Here is a 16,888-nt window from a genome sequence, read left to right on the forward strand (position 1 = left end):
TTCAAAATGCAAAACATAGTTAAGGGAGTGAGTCAAGACGTAATTTCAATTATAAATTCATGAAAATTAAAACATATTTTAAAATCATTTTCCTGGGGTTTTTTGCAGTACTGCTTTATAATCTGAGTGTTGACGTGAACAGAAAAGTGGATACACAAGCAAGATTCTATTTCTCCTCCAATGGAACATCTGATTCAATATCAGGAAATATAAAGGTTTACAACAAGAATATTGCCTGCAGAGATCATCCAGCCTTCTTGAGGGTAATGTAATTTTCAATTTATTCAATTTATTTCAATTCAGTGTATTGCCCTTTTTAATCATTTTGCACACCTGCTGCAAAGAAACCTGTTTTGTTTCCAATTGCATTGCATAAATTTGGAAGTAGAAGATCTGTGTTCATTAATTTCCACAGTGAATATATTTTATTTCTCATGCTTTCTCAGCTTTCTGTGGGAAGTCAGTGGGCCTGTGATCTCTAATGTTGGTGAGAAAGTGCATAACAATAACAATCACAGTGATGTAGTAGGACGTGAGCATTCTTGACCTTTTTTCATCTTGTTTTGTGGATAACAGATTATAGATTGAGGCCATTTTGGAGCAACCAAGAAGATAAAGTCTAACATATATTTTCTACAGAACATTTCTGTTAAAATTTTCCTATATACTCCTTAATGTAAAATCTTCAAACTTGTAAGCACACAAAGAAAAATTTCATTATGTTTTCTTCATTTGTAATTATTTAAAGAACATGTATGTCCTTGCTCCCCTGTTTACTGTGAGCAGATGACTGCCCTGGTAAGAAAGAACCCATTACTGATCCACAGAGAATGAAATTAAGTTGATTGCTAGAAAAGAGTCTGTAGTGTGGACCCTTTTGTGAATTTGTTGTAAGAAGTCAAAGACCTGCAGGGTACTGGAAGCTGGAATTTTTTGCTGTCTTCCTGCAAGGTCTGCAGCACTCACCAAAGGACATACTTAGAATCAAGAGGTGCAGAATCAGGGCAGAAAGAGCACTTGAAAGATTTGTGAATTAATTTAGAGCTGAACAACATGAAGAACATGCACTGTGCTGACAAAGTGATCTCCCTGCTCACAAAAGTGAAGCCTTCATGAATTTGTCTTTCCCCTGGATGTATCAACCTGAATCCTGGACCAGATAAGTAGTGAAGGTGATTACAGTTCTCTGTGAAGGCATAGAGACAGCTTTGCTGTAGAAAGAATCTGCTGGTAGAAGTGCTTCAGAGGAGAAGCTACAGAGAAGTGCTGCCAGGGCAAGCAGGGGTTCAGCAGGAGGGAGATGGTACCAGCTGCCAGCAGGAGGATGTTGGTTTCTCCAGAAGTAGAGTTTGATTCAAAAGCAACCATCCTTTTAAATTCAGAGTGATATTGACTTAAGTAAGTTGTTAAGAGTCAAGTCAGTAGAGTGCTGACTGGAATAGCACTCTCACTCCCTGCTGCCCTGGAGGAAATGAAGTGTCTGTTCATGCTTGGTGTATACAAGGGATCTGTCTTAAAAGTAAAGACAACTGCAGTGTTTATATAAGGATATAATATTTAAGGCCATTCACTGGACCAGAAAGAACAAAGTTACACAGTCTTTCAAACATCTTAGAAGCTTGCTGATCCCAGAAAAAAAATTGGTGAATGGGAAGGACTTGAAGTCCTAAACTTCAAGGAAACAGTAAAAAATAGTGGACTCAGAAGAACCATGTTTTATTAAACTCAGAAAAAAATAGACATCTCCTGTAAGATTTTTACCTAAAGGAGGAAAGAATTCTTTAAAGAAGTACTAAGAACTGGGAATATTTAAATGTAAGGAGAAACAAGGGTAACAAAGTAAGAGAATAGTTTGCCTGGACTTTTGTTTAAAATCTGAAGTAGGAATTGAGTAACCTTTTGAAACAAACAGCTATTAGCATGACTGGTGCAGTAGATCCTGTACAGGGGTTGGAAAGCAGTTTTAATTTTCTATAGCTATAAAAACCTGCAGGGAAGAAGTCTTCCATGTATTTTTCTTCTTCCTTTTACTTAACGTTTTCTTTATGACACCATTAGAAGCCAGTTCTTCATGGTAACTCTTCAGGATACAAAGGAAAGCTTATGTTATCTACTGGAAAATTGCCCAGATGCATCTCAACTCGTAGTTGTATTTAAGTGAATGTTCCTTTCAGGAACAATGGCAAATTACTTGTAAGAGTTTTGTAAGCTAAGAGACATCTGACCCTGTACAGATTGCTGCACCAGCATCAGCAGGTATTTTTGTAGGAGGAAAGATATGACTTGGCTCATCACTTCCTATAGTCTGTCATTAGGTTTTTTGCCTCCATATAATTCAGTTTGCTTCTTAATTCTTAATTAATTCCTTTTTTAGCATCTCCTCCCACCTACTGAGGTTTCTGTACTTTTATGAAACTTCTAAAGTTATATAAGTGTGAATATCTGTCAAGTACAGACCTTGAAAGAGACTATGTACATTTTATGTATTTTGAGTAAAGACTAATTAATAGCTAATTAGTATAATGGAAGTAATATAAAGCAGATGCAGAGAAGACCTTGTAGAAAATTATTCTGAATTTGATAATATGTGATTTGGCTAAAGGAAGGTTGCAGGTAAGAATTAAAGTAGTGGCCATGTGGACAGACAATCAGCTTCTATCTTCCACACTTACAGAATAATTTAATCAGTTTTGCTATTGTTAGTAACTTGGTGCTTCAAGCTGTTCAGTTTTCACAAGTAGGTAGTTTGGGCTCTGACCTGCAACATTCCTACACAATCAAGGCTTCATGTACAAAATACTCATTTATTAAAGAGTTTAATCCTTTAAATACAGAATAGGAAATAAAGAGACAGACAAATAAAATGTAGTCTTGACCTGATTTAGTGGTAGTGTAGAAGAACTTCTGATTTCATACAGAAAAACCCACAGGTTTTGTTTGAGATTATCATGGTGGAAAACTTTATCCATTTTAGTCAACTTTAGCCTATTTTCCATTTGGGCAGTACAGCATTTCACAGGCCTGCAAGGCAGCATTATTGACAGGAGCAGGTTCATTATTCAGACTTCTTTTAGTAAAGCATCTTCCATTCTGAAATGCCTGAAGCTTTGTCTGAGGGTATTCTGATTTTCTGTGTCTCTGATTACCTCTCAGGGACAAGGAATCCGTGTATAAGCCATAGGCATATGAAATTATTTTACACATAAAAAAATGTGTTCCTGTCTTAGTTCTAGGGAACTTTATTATCTTTAAAACATAAGCATACATGTCTTGTCTTATATGATTAGCTCATTAGGTTTCCAATTTTCATAGAAAGATGTAAGGGATATCTTGACTCCTGTACATGTTGAAGCAAGTTATCATCTGGGGCGTCATACTCTACGGAAAATGGATTCTCAAGAATTTTCACCACTTCAACCCATTCTTCAAAGGAGGAAAGAAAAAGATATTATAAAAAGCAAGGTTAGTGAATGAGTTCTCTTTTCAAATGCTGTTAAATAACACTTTAATCTTCAGTTAAAAAAAGCTTCACACATCCATAGCATGTGAAGGAATGCATTTTCCAGATCAGCACCTAGTGCCTTGATCTTAATAAACCAGCATGCTAAAAAAATGCTTAATTTTGTTGCTGAGGGAAAAAGTCTTTGCAGAACTTGTATATAACTTTATTATGTTTGGGGTTTGTTTTTTATAAAAAAAAGAGGTATGTGCATAGAACTTGCAAGAATACTATATATTCATTCCTTTTAACCACACAGGATCAGTCACTTTCCAGTATAAAAATGTTCCTTTAAATTAATTCTGTGTTAAATGCACAATATCATGTTGGTATTAATCTTGAAGTCATTCACTGATGTTCCTGAAATACTAGTTCTGTCAGGGTAGTGCAGGTTTTCAAACACAAAATCTGTGGGGTAAAACTAGTGCATTCTGTATCTTTAAATGAGTATGAAATTAACTTCTTTCCCCCCCAAAAATAAGTTAGTAGACTTTTACTCTGACCATACACCCACTGGCTTAACTGTGAGAGATTTGAGTCTGGGAAGTGTCTCTGTTGTTATTCTGGTGTGCAGAATGTGTTTGGACAATGCAAATCAGAGCCTGACTGAGCTGGTTTTAGGAGCAAGAGCTATGAGCTGATTCCAGATACTTGATAAGGATGTGGTAGATTTCTTTCTTTGGAAATACTTTTTCACTCCCTATAGTATCCATAATACACTAAGGGTTTTTAAAAAAATTTATCTTTTATAGTTTGTTTTTGCAAGACTTTGCTCCCAAGAAAATTGTTCTGCTGACTTGAGAATTTCTGGAAAAGTTGTTTTTCCAAAGTAAGTATACTGTGGCTTTCATTGCTTTGAAAAAGGTTCAGTAATATTATATCCAAATTATTCATTAAACTTCTGTATGTAAAGAGCATTAGTTTTCAAATGTAGACTATGAATTCCCTGAGAAGATAAGAAAAGTAAAGCTGTATTTAGTTGAAAAATACTTTAAAGTTGTACATGTTCCAGGAAATGTAACAGAAATACATATAATTGAAGATAAATTCTTACATTATTAGAAGACTTTACAGCTCAGGAAACACATCTTCCTCACAAAAAGATAAACTTGTATTCTACGCTTCATATATGAAGATGCAGTGCAGAATGCATACTGAGTATATAGATAACATAATGACTGTGAGGTTGCCAAGCTATCTTCTTTTACTTAAGAATATTACATCTTCACTTTTGCACTGCTGATTGAAACACCAGGAGGTTGAGTATCACGTGAGATTTGGACTTCTTTTTCCAGCATGGGTTAGCTTACAATTTCCAAAATGGATCTTATTTTGTGGTTTGCCATTTACATTGCTGTTGGGTTTTTTTAGCACCTTATATAGTATGTTTCAGTTTTCCCCATTCTTCCCAATTAAGTAGCATGTTTAAATCCTTTTATTATGCAAGATAATTAATGCACTTTCAAAGTGTTTAAATATTATTGTCTTGCAGAATCCGTATTGTAACAAGTAATACTTTGTGAGGTATTTCAATTTAGCATTACCTTTGGAGAACTTTAAGCTGTGCACCATTCTTTGTATTCAGAATAGATTTTAATGATTTGATATAGTTATGTTTTATCATCACCACCTTTGTCTTTATTGAGTAATATACTCCAAAGCAAGAAATATGGTATGTTGGTGTGCAAAAAGGGAAACTGTACCTGTTGACTCTCAGCTAGTTACTTTGTGTGTGACCTGGATTTTCTTTGGTAATTTGTCACTTTTAAAGCTGATTCTACTTTAATCGAGATACTTGAACAACCTAAAATGACACCAAAAGATGATGAAAATTACATAATGCTGATTAATCACATCTCTGTGATGCTGAGCAGAGGCTTTTTCATCTTCATAGGCTGCAGAATAAGATTGGGATCTTTCTGCCTACTTTAATGTGTGGCCTTGTAGTGCTGAGTTTTCAGCCCTTTCATGTACTTGGGCCTGAAGTTTATTTTATATGAACGATCATAAACTTTTCAGAAAGAAAGATTGTGCAGCATTTTCATTTCTGACACTAGTAATAAAGTTTTATAAGTACTTAATGTCTAGGAAAGGAAAACAGATTTCAACATACCTGCTTGGCATTAGGTACCAGGAGCAGATTTTCAGAGTAAATAAATAGGCTAAATATATTGATGAAGTGTGAAGTGGGACCTTAAATTACATTGCTCCCCTGGAATCTCGATTAAAAACTAGTTAGCTGTGAAGCATTAATTTATTTTGTCTAGACAGAATGCATTCATTATCCTTGAACCACAAAGTTCTAGCAAAAGAACAGTACAGACTGAAAACTTTTAAGTCTTAAAAGAATGAAATCAAATAGCGGTGTCAGTGTAAGGCTTTACTTACAAGTTATAAGTCTTCACATATATGCTATTGTGTTTTGTTCTAATTGCTTAGATTTTGGCCTGCTCTGTGAATTTCTAGTCCTCATTGAGCATTCTTTTTTTAATGAAGAATGAAATTTGATTACCAGGGAAAAGCTCCAGTTCAGCTTTGTTGTAGACCCAGATGTGCACCTGGTGCTTTTGTGTACTTGTGTGTTAAGCTGGGAGGCATCTTTGTGACAGCATCTTGCTAATGAGCTTGGCTTTATTGCATATGAGAGGGCTGAATGGTAAAGATGTGACCAGTAATACAACTTAAAATTTAACCTAAACGTAATCAAGCTACTGAAATATTAACAATGTGTTTTTCTTTAATTCACTTTTGTCTTGGAACCTATCTGCTTATACAATATTTTTACCTTCTGTTGCTTTCCTAAGTGCCAGCTTCTTTCCCAAAGGTGTTCAATGACTAATGCTTTGGTTTCAAGCCAGAATATCTGATAAATGTCTATTTCTAGCCTTTCCACAAGTCTTAATTAAACTTTAATGTCAAGCTGAAGTTTACTTTTAGCCCCCCATAGGATTTCTGTACTTGTAACATGATTATAGAACATTACATAGATCATGAGACAGCCATGTTCTGTCGTCCTCTTTGTGCCCTGCTTCATATTAACTAAATCCTATACTTTGAGTGCATTTTGAAATAATATCTGTAAATACTGTAGCAGTAGCACATTGACTGGTCTAATAACAGTTTTCATGCTCGTTGAGGCCTTAAAAAGCACAATACTGGAGCTGACCATCATATAACTGGTGTGGTACCTTCAGTTACAGGATTGAGTAAAAACTTTGCTAATGATCTCCATCTGAGCTTTAGCAGAACCAAATTAAACTAAAAAAACAGTGGCAGGAAATATTTGCATCCAAGCTGCATATAGAATGACTTTTCACTTATATTATGATAAATATTTTTATAGGCCTCATGATAAGAAAACCTACCTCACTGCTGGGAGTGTGAAGACTTTATTGTTGAATATTTCTCTGCTTAATGTTGGAGATGATGCATATGAAACTGTCCTCCACATTCAGATCCCTAAAGGTCTCTATTTCATCCGACTTCTAGAACTGGTGAGAACTAAAAAGCTGTCAAACAGCAATATTTTGATATTTTTCTCTTTTTCTGACAGACATTTTTCAAATTGCATTATTGGATTGCTGAATTTCTTTAGATTCTGATTATTGACTTACATACAAAAAAAAAAGTCCACTTTCAAGTTCTCAGACTTCTAGCCACCCGAACGATGTGACTTTAATAAATACAGATTGCTTCACTTCACTAACAGGCTTTGGCAACAATTAAACCTAAAAAAACTGGTTTCTAAATGTATTTCGAGATGTTACTGCCACTTTTTCTCTGATAATCATGTTTTCAGTGATTACAAAGATCTCACTGAATCTGCTCGTTTTCACAGATGCATAGTCTTATGAAGTCATCAATCTAATTTTTCTCACTTTCTGCCTTATTTTAAAATAACTATTGTGAAAAGAGACATCTGACACCTTTCAGAGGTTGACTTTAAACTTGAGTGGGTCTGGATCTGCTACACATAGCTGCACTAGTAGGAAACAGAAGATGAAGTAACAGGACACAGTAATCTGTATAATGATATGTTAAAGTAGTTCTGCATAATATGAATGCTCTGTATATTTGCTTCAGCAATATAAGAAACACCCAGCTCAGGGAAATGTAAATCATCCCATTTCAGTGCATGTATGTAGTTTGCAATGTCTGAAAAAAAGCACTTTTATTTTAATCATTAATAATTTGTCCTTTATTTTAGGAAGAAAAACAGATACATTGTGATGTATTAGAGAGAGAAAATCATGCAGTGAAACTTGAATGCACTGTTGGTTATTTATATGTAGATCAAAAATCAAAGGTAAGCTATGTGTGAAGATCCTAGCAAACAGAATTTTCAGGGGGAGAAAAAAAAAACCTGGTTGTTTAGACTCCCTCCTTTGTTACCAACTTATGTCTTTCATCATGTTGGTATCTGAATTTCTGTTGATTTTAATATTAGTTGCTTAAATATGGACTGGAATAGGAATAATTCATTAAGGCACAGCATTGTATTATGCATCAGCTAATTGTGCTTGGCTTCCTAGACAAGTGAACTGATCAAGTCTATGAACTAATGTGTTAGATCAGTAAAAAAATTAATAGAAGACACAGGAAGTGAGGATTTCCTTAGTTCAGAATTTTTTCGTAGCAGGAAATTCTAGTTTAATGAAATGTTTTTATTTAAAATGTGTTAAGATGGCCTATCATTTGACAGAGAAAATGTTATTTTTTCTACAGCTGGATTTTAGTTTCCTCTTGGATGCAAGCTCGTTTACCAGAGCAGAAGATGACCTCAACATCATCATTAATGCTACCTGGTAAAGTCTAATAACAAATGCTAAGCAAAAAAAGTATTACTGCCTTTGGAAAACACAACAGGGAATGCTGGAAAGGCTTAGCAAAGCCCAGTTGCAAGAAGGCATATCCATTGCAAATCTGTAGAGAAAGGGAAATTTAAAAAAAAAAAAAAAAAAGCAGATAAAAGTTTTTTAACTAATGAGCAGGTTCTGCCTATGTGAAATGGTTTTTTTTAATGCAGACATGTTACCAATGAAATATATTTGTTTTAAGTAGCTGAAAGATCTGTTTAATATTGTTTATAGAAATCACATATAGTATATTATGATACATGTGATACTCATTTTTCTCTTGTGTTTTTATAGTAAAAATGAAGATGAGAACATGTTGCTGGACAACATGCTAACTTTAACTATACCTTTGAAATATGAGACAGAGTTAAATGTTCATGGGTAAGTCAGCTATTGCTAAACCTGCACATCCATAGAACTGTTGTCTTGTTACCACTTTAACTTCCCAGCATTTTAAATGCAAGTGTGATGTAGCTGAAAAATACTGGGAATGAGATGGCACAGCTGTCCTGGGGTCTGACCCACACTTCTAAGATCTCGCTACTGTGAGATGACACCAGTTACATCATCTGTGATGCTTCACACGTGTCTCTTAATAGATTAATATTTTTTAAGGAACTAGAATATTTTTTATAGAAAGAGGTATTTGGTAAGAACACAGCAGATCCTCAGGTTCCTTGCTTAATGTGGGTTATACTCAGAGCTTCTTGTGGGGCATCCACAGAGCATGGTTTTGGGTGGTTTTCTGATTCATCTGCCTTTTTAAAAGGAAAGAATACAGAGGTAAAAGACTTCTCAGTGCTTCACATTTTCTTAAATGCAACCTTGGGTATTTTCTTAGAACCAATCTTCTGGATATAGCATGGAGCTGAAAGTTATGCTAATGATATATAGCAATTCTATTAATTAACAATTTCTAATCTGTTTTAGATTTGTGTCACCAGCTTCATTTTTTTATGGAACAAATGAGAAAGATTCACCACTTACATGTATGAAGGAGAATATCAACTTCACTTTCCATGTAAGCTTTTCTTTGTAAACCCTCTTATCCTTGTTATGAAGGTTAATGCTTAGATTTCCAGTGTATCTAATTACAGTCTTCACAGTTAATAAGGAAACTTCTTAAAAGTACAAGGGCATAGTGGGCAACTTCTGTGTATTACTGATGGGAAGTGGCTGGTAGTTCCTCTGGGAACACTTTTTTTGATCTGGGCAATCTTCCACTGAATGGTCAGAGAAAAAATACTTTGCACAACTGAGAGTGGTAGAGCAGTTGTGATTTGGCACTGGTTCCATTAGGAAACACTTTGAAAGGAATTGCCTTTTAGTAAGCAAAAAGAACTAGGAGCTCCTTATAAAGAGTATCTATAGGTATAACATTTGTCATTGGTGGATTAAAAGCAGGAATTGGACACTAATCTCCTAGTTCCTTTTTCACACTCTCCTGGAAGGCAGTCTGTATGACCTCAGGAGAGCCATTGCAGATTAGCACTTGTTACTCCTTGGGTTCAGAGAGGTGAAGAATTCTGCAAATCTGCAGAATGAATGTAGGAAAACATGACAACTTCTAGCAGAATCCTTTTGTGATAGATTACAATGCAGGTGCTACCCCATTCTGTGAAATTTTATGTATTTATACTTAGAGAAATTATAAGAATTATTATATAAATTATTTTAAAATGTGTGTTTATATATATATATATATATAAATTGTTACTTGAATAGCCACCATGAATTAAATAAGTATGTTTCATTTTCCTCCAAAAGGTTATCAATGCAGGACCAAGCATGGCCCCAAATACAAGCTTAGAGATAATGATACCTAATAGTTTTCCACCCCATGACTTCAAATTATTCAACACCTTGGATATCAAGGTAAGCGCAGGTTACTTAATATAATTTTATTACCTGTAAGAATTCTGTGAAAGAGGGAAGCAGGACAGAGCAGAGCTAGGTAATAATTATGTGTTCAGTTTCTATTGATTTCTTTCAAACATACCCAATATTGCTCATTAGAGCTCCACTGAATTCAGTGAATCCATTTCTGCAGAGCTTGGTTCTTTGCATGTATCTATTTGTTTGCCAGTTCTTTCCTCCTGTTAAGTAGCAGATTACAGTGTATTAAAACGAAGAAATTTCTGCATTGGGTAACTCTTTTAAAGACTCTAGTCCATCAGTTTTAATCATTTCATATCAAACAGGACATGTATTATTATGCAGAATATATAGCATAGTCTTTCCTTTGTAGAATATTAATATTAATATTAATAAGAATCAGCTAAAATAGGGTGTAAAAGATTCCTTGTGTCTATAATATGTCTAAATATGCCTATAGTAGCTGACTCATAGGAGCACAAAAAAAAACCCTCAGGCCCCTTTCTGGTTTAATCATATGTACTTCCCAAAATGTTCTGTGTAATTCAGTGTACATAGAAGCTTACAAATTTGTTAGCTGTGGTGAAGCAGAGTGAAAAAGAACAGGATGATCTTCAGCCCAATATGTTTTAGAATTCTGAAAGTAAAAGCTGTATTCCTTTTTGAGCTTCTTGCCTTCCAGGAATCTGTATTTTGATTGTTACCTGCTGATTAAATTTGAACACTCATGTTATTTTTATTTCTAGACCACAGTTGGACAATGCTCCTACAATAAATATCCCAGAAACTGTAATGCAGATGAAAAATATGAAAACATAATAAAGGATGTTGTCACTTTCTTTTCAAAGCCTGCTAAGAGACAAATGGTAAGGTCTGTCTTTTGGCATCAGTGGGAAATAATTTACTGTATGAATGAGCCTTAAGACATTTAATATAATGAGGCCAGTAGAGTGGTCTTCCAAGGATTTGTGGTGGGACTTGTGTGACACATTCAGTGTGATCAGAAGTGACTTTGGTGAAAGAGGAGAGAACTGAGATGAGGAAATCCTGGATGTCAGTGTGGAGTCACAGAACCAAGTGGGGGGGGCAAACAGAATGGCAGAACAAATTCAATAATAAATCAAAATAATGCACATGGGCAAAAGTGTTAATATTAATTATATGAAGAATGCAGATCAAATATCCATTGCTTTTCCCACATAGAAAATGTGCCATTGAATGTAACTAATAGGTGCCAGGTTCAGAAAAACCCAAAAGTAGTACTGATGGCAGAAATCTTCACTGAAGTGTGTTATGAATGCTAAAAATAAGTGAATTCAAAGGGAGACTATACAAGTTGATAGGACTGAAAGTCAGTATGAATTACAAAATATATAGAAATAAGTTTTGGTTCAGAAAGTTCTTTTTAAGAATATTTGGGAGCATAAAGTCCATTCCTATTTCTGTTTATGATTATGGACCCTGCTGAGGATCAGATACTCGACTATGTAGTCCAAACTAGAAGCAATAAATCTGGTGTTACACTTTGCAGAGTTTTTTCTCCTAAAAATCTTTGTCCTGCATCTTGTTTTTGATAAAGTCCTATGTTATTTAATACTTTCATTTTAGAAGCTGGACATTTTAAAATCTGTTTATTTGGGACTTTAAGCATGTTCTAAGCTAATGAATGACTTTAAGCTAATGATTGGACAGCCTGCATTAGGATATCAAGTCAAAACCTAGGTATTGCAGTCTTTAGGCAAAGAGTACAAAAAAGCAATCTTGTACATGATTGCCCTCACTAAAGTGTAATGAAATGGGCCTTAGCTGTCAAAGCGTGAGGATCAATCCACTGTGCCATACTGGATACCATATATTCATTGTCATTTATCATTCTTTATATAAAAGCTAATTTGAAATAACATCTAAAAAAATCTCTACATCTCTACAGATTGTTACAATTGTTATTTAGCAATTAAAAAAAAATTGAATTTTTAGGCAAAGTGACCTGTTGTCTCCTTTAAAAATTAGGTTGGCCCCTAATACTGTTCTTTAAGCACACATAGATTGACAGGGATGGATGACAAGATAGTTAAACCCTGACCTTTGAAGAACAAACAGGGATCTTTGTTTTACTCCGTTCCTGAGTGTCTTTAATACTAAGATGATAAGGCTGATTATCTTAAATTTCAATCTTTCCCTCCTTTCTACAGTACTGCATGAAAAATGACAGCCTTTGCTTACAAATACACTGCAAGCTTGGAAATATGGAAAGTGGAAAAGAAGCAACCATTCAGTTACATCTGGAGGCTACTCCATCACTTTTAGAAATGGTAACACATGAATTTTTCATACTTGAGGGGAATATTTCAAGGCACATTTGCAGTATTCTCTGCATATAAATTTTAGGTATTAATATATTTTTGCTAGCAATACGATTAAATCCAAATCTTTTAGGTGTTACGTGTATTATGTTCTCAATGCCAAGCCTCAAGGTGATCTATGAATAAAAGAAAACTACTGAAAAATATGTATTTTAGATGATCACTGTATTTTATAGTATGGATTGCTTTGCTTATTCTGGCTGGTTTATGTAGGATCGGGATTTAATTTCAACTCAAAATTATACTTTTCTAAGAAAAGCACTGTGGATGTGGACTTAAGTAAAATCCAGCTGGGCTTTCCTCCAGCTTCTGGTACTAATTTGTTTCATGATAAGAAAAGGGCACCATTGTATGTTTGTGAGAGATTCTGTTTCTGTGAGCAGCTGTGTTCCCATTTTTGCTGGGTAGGAATTAATGTGTTGAAGTTATTTTTTAAAAGATAGGATTATTTTTTATTTTATTTTTAATCAGGATGATGCATCGGCATTGAAGTTTGAAGTAAAAGCAACAGCCTCACTGGAAAAAAATGAAAAAGTTATTGAACTACACAAGGACAAGCAAGTTACATATGTAAGAATTCTCTTAATTAATTTGTGATAAACTTATTAAGAAGAAACAGCAATTAAAATTGTGGAATTTTAGACATGCACTATGAATACAGTGTTAATTAGTTAACTAGGAAAATTAATTTCATTATTTGTTCTAGTATATTTTACAGAAAAAATAATCAGTTAGCACTAAATTTATTTTTTGCTTTCCAGGTCTATTTGGAAGGAATACATCACCAGAAGCCAAAATACCGTGTTACTGTGCTAATTATTGGAATAGGCTTAATAATTGGTGTTATCCTGTTTTTGCTTCTTTCATTCATATTATGGAAGGTAAGTTTTCAGTATTTCTCAGTTGTTCTCAAGTCAGGAGTTCACAATCATTGGGATCTGTTAATGCAGGCTAAAAGATAAATATTTTATTATGATCTAATACAATTATGATTATTTTCTAAACAAACATAATTCATTCAATAACTTGTGTTTTTTTCAAAATATTTCTCTATTTTTTTTTCTTTTTATCTTCTGCATATTCTACACCTTGTTATTCATCACCACAAACTCCATCTCATGTCTTATATATGGCATTTCACATTTGCAAATTATTTATATAATTTAATGATATCAAATGGATGATGCAAAATGCAGCACATTTAATGTCATTTGACATGTGATGACTAAAAGTCTACAACATAGTTTCATACCACAATAAAATGCTTTATATTTTAAACTTTAAGATGAACGCTAAAAAAATATCCTGGGCTTAAGTAAAAAAGGAAACTACAAAGGAAGCAGTGATTGAGTGATCAGGACTACTGGTAACTGCTTTATCCACATGCAGATTTTCTCCATCCATCCATCATTTTTTTCCAGGGAAATGTAGAAATGAAAAAAAATTTAACAGGGAAGTTTTATTACCATTTACCATTTTTTTAAAAACAGCTGATACTGTTATTGTAGACCAATCCACATGTCCTTATTCCTTGCAGAAGAGCATCAGCCTCACAAAAATCAAAAGAAAAAGCACTTTTTTGACTTGATTACAGGGTATGACAAAGCAATGGTCATCTGTCCTAAGCATTATATATATATATATGCATTTTATTTTTGTTCATGTTACATGGTTTAGATTTGAAAAGAAACATTTGCTGACAACAGATTCCAAAATTATGTATTGCAGATTGGCTTTTTCAAAAGACAATACAAACCTGTCCCTCAAGACAAGAACAGAAGTGAGAGCTGGAGTTTTACAACTGGAGACAAAGATGAATAAGATGGCAAATAAACATTTGATTTAAAATGAAGAATTCCAGATACAAGTTAATTCACAGGAGAAACATCTGTGGCAAGAAAACTAGCCTTGAGCTCACTCACTCTTTCAAAGTACATTTTATTTTCTTGCACAGTATGGAGGACTACACCTTAGAGTACTGTTGCTTTTCTAATGTGACAATGGTAAAAACAGTTTGTTTTAAAGTCTCCTAGTTATATTTAAAATTCCATATATATATATGTGTGTGTGTATATATAAGTGTGTCTGTGTGTATATATACATATATGTATATATGGTTTCAAACAGCCAGAAGAACACTAAAGATAAAGAAAAGAAGAATTACTGGAAAGAAGAATTTCTAGAAAGTAACAACATTTGGCCAGTCCCAGAAAACAAGATCTTGGACACATTAGCATGGGTTACTCTCTTCAAGTTTCAATAATCTTTTGGTTAGACATTCAAGAACAACTCCTTCATCTTGCCTTGGCAGTTTTAGAAGGGTAAATTAGCTTAAACCAATAGCAGGAGTTTAAGTAAGTAGAGCACGTGGAAGGAGAAAACAGCTCTCAGAACCTCTCTCTCCTAGGCTTCTGAAGGTACCTGCATAAGCTTTGGCTTACCAAGCACAGCCAAAACACTGCAGAGACTTAGACATCCAGGAATGCCAAAGGTGGATTCAAAGCAGGTAATTCTGTGGGGTAGGCTAGAGATACACCACAGAATCCTCTCTGGGCTGTAGAAAGAGTAATGTATTTGAGATCGTGATGTGTAGCATCTTGCTATCATGCTACTTGCAAGCATGACATATATTAGTTGTTTCATCCTTTCCTCAGATGCTGGTGCCATGAGTTTTGGATATTCCTGTGTTTTGTTTTGTTTTTAAAGCAAGTATTTATTTTTATTTATTTGAAGATTTTTCTACAGTACCAAGGATAGTAATATTTAGTACTGGCATTCTTTTGGAACCTGAAAAAAACCACTTCACATGATGACAAAACAGAGAAACATGTGCCCAAAATCTCCAAGTGCTAACCTTACTGGGCCAAATTTTATCTTTAGATGTGCCACTCCTTGCCTGAAAGTACTTAATAAGGCAGTCATTTGGAGAACTAACTTGAGTTCTTGTGAAGTTTTCAGCTAAATACCACCCAAACAGGCATCCTCAGAAAGCACTCAGTACGACGACAAATGCCTGAATAGAAGCAGGGTTCAAGCCACTGTGTTGCTATACGGTAAGTTTTTTCAGCTAGCTAAGTTTGCACTGCCACCTAGCTTTGGTGAAATAGTACAAGCCAGGGGGGAAAAAACCCACACCTCATTACTTTGTTTGCCATTACAACTAGAAAATGTACAGCTTATTCAGTAAATTAATTTATTGCAAAGGCAGGATGCAATTATGACCTTTCTTGTTGTGCCTTTGATGTCTCTCTGAACTGCAAGGAGAAATGAATTATACATACAAAGGTAAATGTGTACATACTCTCTGAAGCTACTCTGTCATACAGGAATTAGCCTGAGACTCAAAAGTGATGCAGAGTGCCTTCAGGTACTGTGTTTGGTACCATAAATGCCACATTGTTCACAGATCCTAAAAGTACTGGGGACCATTTTGTAACTTATTTCCTTTCACTTCATTTGATGACAAAAATGTGCCTCACTGCACATCAAATCTCTCTCAAAATCTTCTGTAGTGTAAGGACAAATGAATGTGCATATTTTTTTAATAAGAAAATCAAGTATGTGAATAATGAAATATTGTCTTGCAGGTTTGCGAAAATATACACAAAATGCTTATCATCTTCCAAAGGGCTTTAGTGAATTCTTGCACTTTAACTCTTATCTTTCAGCAGAAATTAGGTTCATATTACAACATATTGTGGAAAATATACCTCAAATGCTGGAAGAAGCGTTAATAATGGTTTTAGTAGAAACAATGCAAAGAGATGAAACTAAAGCATTTTATTTATCTTTGAAATAGTTTACCTAAGTCACTACTTGTGATAAGGTTGTCTTGGAAATTGTATACTTCTAATTCAGATTTTGTTATTAACATGTAAGTATTGGCTGCCTGTTCTTAGGATATAAAGCCAAAGTCAATTAGCTTTTATAAACCAGGCTGACAAATTATGAATGTACAGTGTCCTGATGGTGACAAGATTAAAAAGTACCATTTAATTTTCTTTTATTAAAGAGAACCCCAACAAGTTATACACATGAATGCCGTTTCTTTTGCAAGTTCAATTATTTTGTAAATTTTCAGTTATGTAAAAAAACCAGCTATATATATACTTTATATTTAACATTAACTACTTACTGAAGAAAGAACTTGAAGCAACTCACTCTAGTCAGAGCTAATGCAGATTTCATACCATTATTTGTCACCCACCTTCTGAACGATTCACAGACTGGTGAACAGGAAAATATTCATTATCCTGATTGTCCTGCAGATGAACTTGGTGGTCTGCTACTTTTCA

The 16,888-nt window shown here is 34.4% G+C and overlaps 1 protein-coding gene across 1 annotated transcript in view; it reads left to right on the forward strand.

Moving 5' to 3' along the window:
- The window catches only part of ITGA4 (integrin subunit alpha 4), a 35,064-nt gene extending 20,447 nt beyond the window's left edge, over positions 1–14,617 (forward strand). Inside the window, exons 15-28 of the mRNA XM_030454196.1 lie at positions 109–263; positions 3,313–3,462; positions 4,252–4,328; positions 6,843–6,993; positions 7,707–7,805; positions 8,225–8,304; positions 8,650–8,736; positions 9,286–9,376; positions 10,123–10,230; positions 10,977–11,096; positions 12,423–12,542; positions 13,065–13,163; positions 13,355–13,474; positions 14,322–14,617. Of these exons, the coding sequence (XP_030310056.1) occupies positions 109–263; positions 3,313–3,462; positions 4,252–4,328; positions 6,843–6,993; positions 7,707–7,805; positions 8,225–8,304; positions 8,650–8,736; positions 9,286–9,376; positions 10,123–10,230; positions 10,977–11,096; positions 12,423–12,542; positions 13,065–13,163; positions 13,355–13,474; positions 14,322–14,414 (1,550 nt within the window). The 3' untranslated portion in view covers positions 14,415–14,617. The remainder of the gene's footprint in view (positions 1–108; positions 264–3,312; positions 3,463–4,251; positions 4,329–6,842; positions 6,994–7,706; positions 7,806–8,224; positions 8,305–8,649; positions 8,737–9,285; positions 9,377–10,122; positions 10,231–10,976; positions 11,097–12,422; positions 12,543–13,064; positions 13,164–13,354; positions 13,475–14,321) is intronic.
- The last annotated feature ends 2,271 nt before the right edge of the window (positions 14,618–16,888 follow it).

This window comes from Calypte anna, chromosome 7 (genome assembly GCF_003957555.1).
Source record: "Calypte anna isolate BGI_N300 chromosome 7, bCalAnn1_v1.p, whole genome shotgun sequence".
NCBI classification, from domain to species: Eukaryota; Metazoa; Chordata; class Aves; order Apodiformes; family Trochilidae; genus Calypte; species Calypte anna.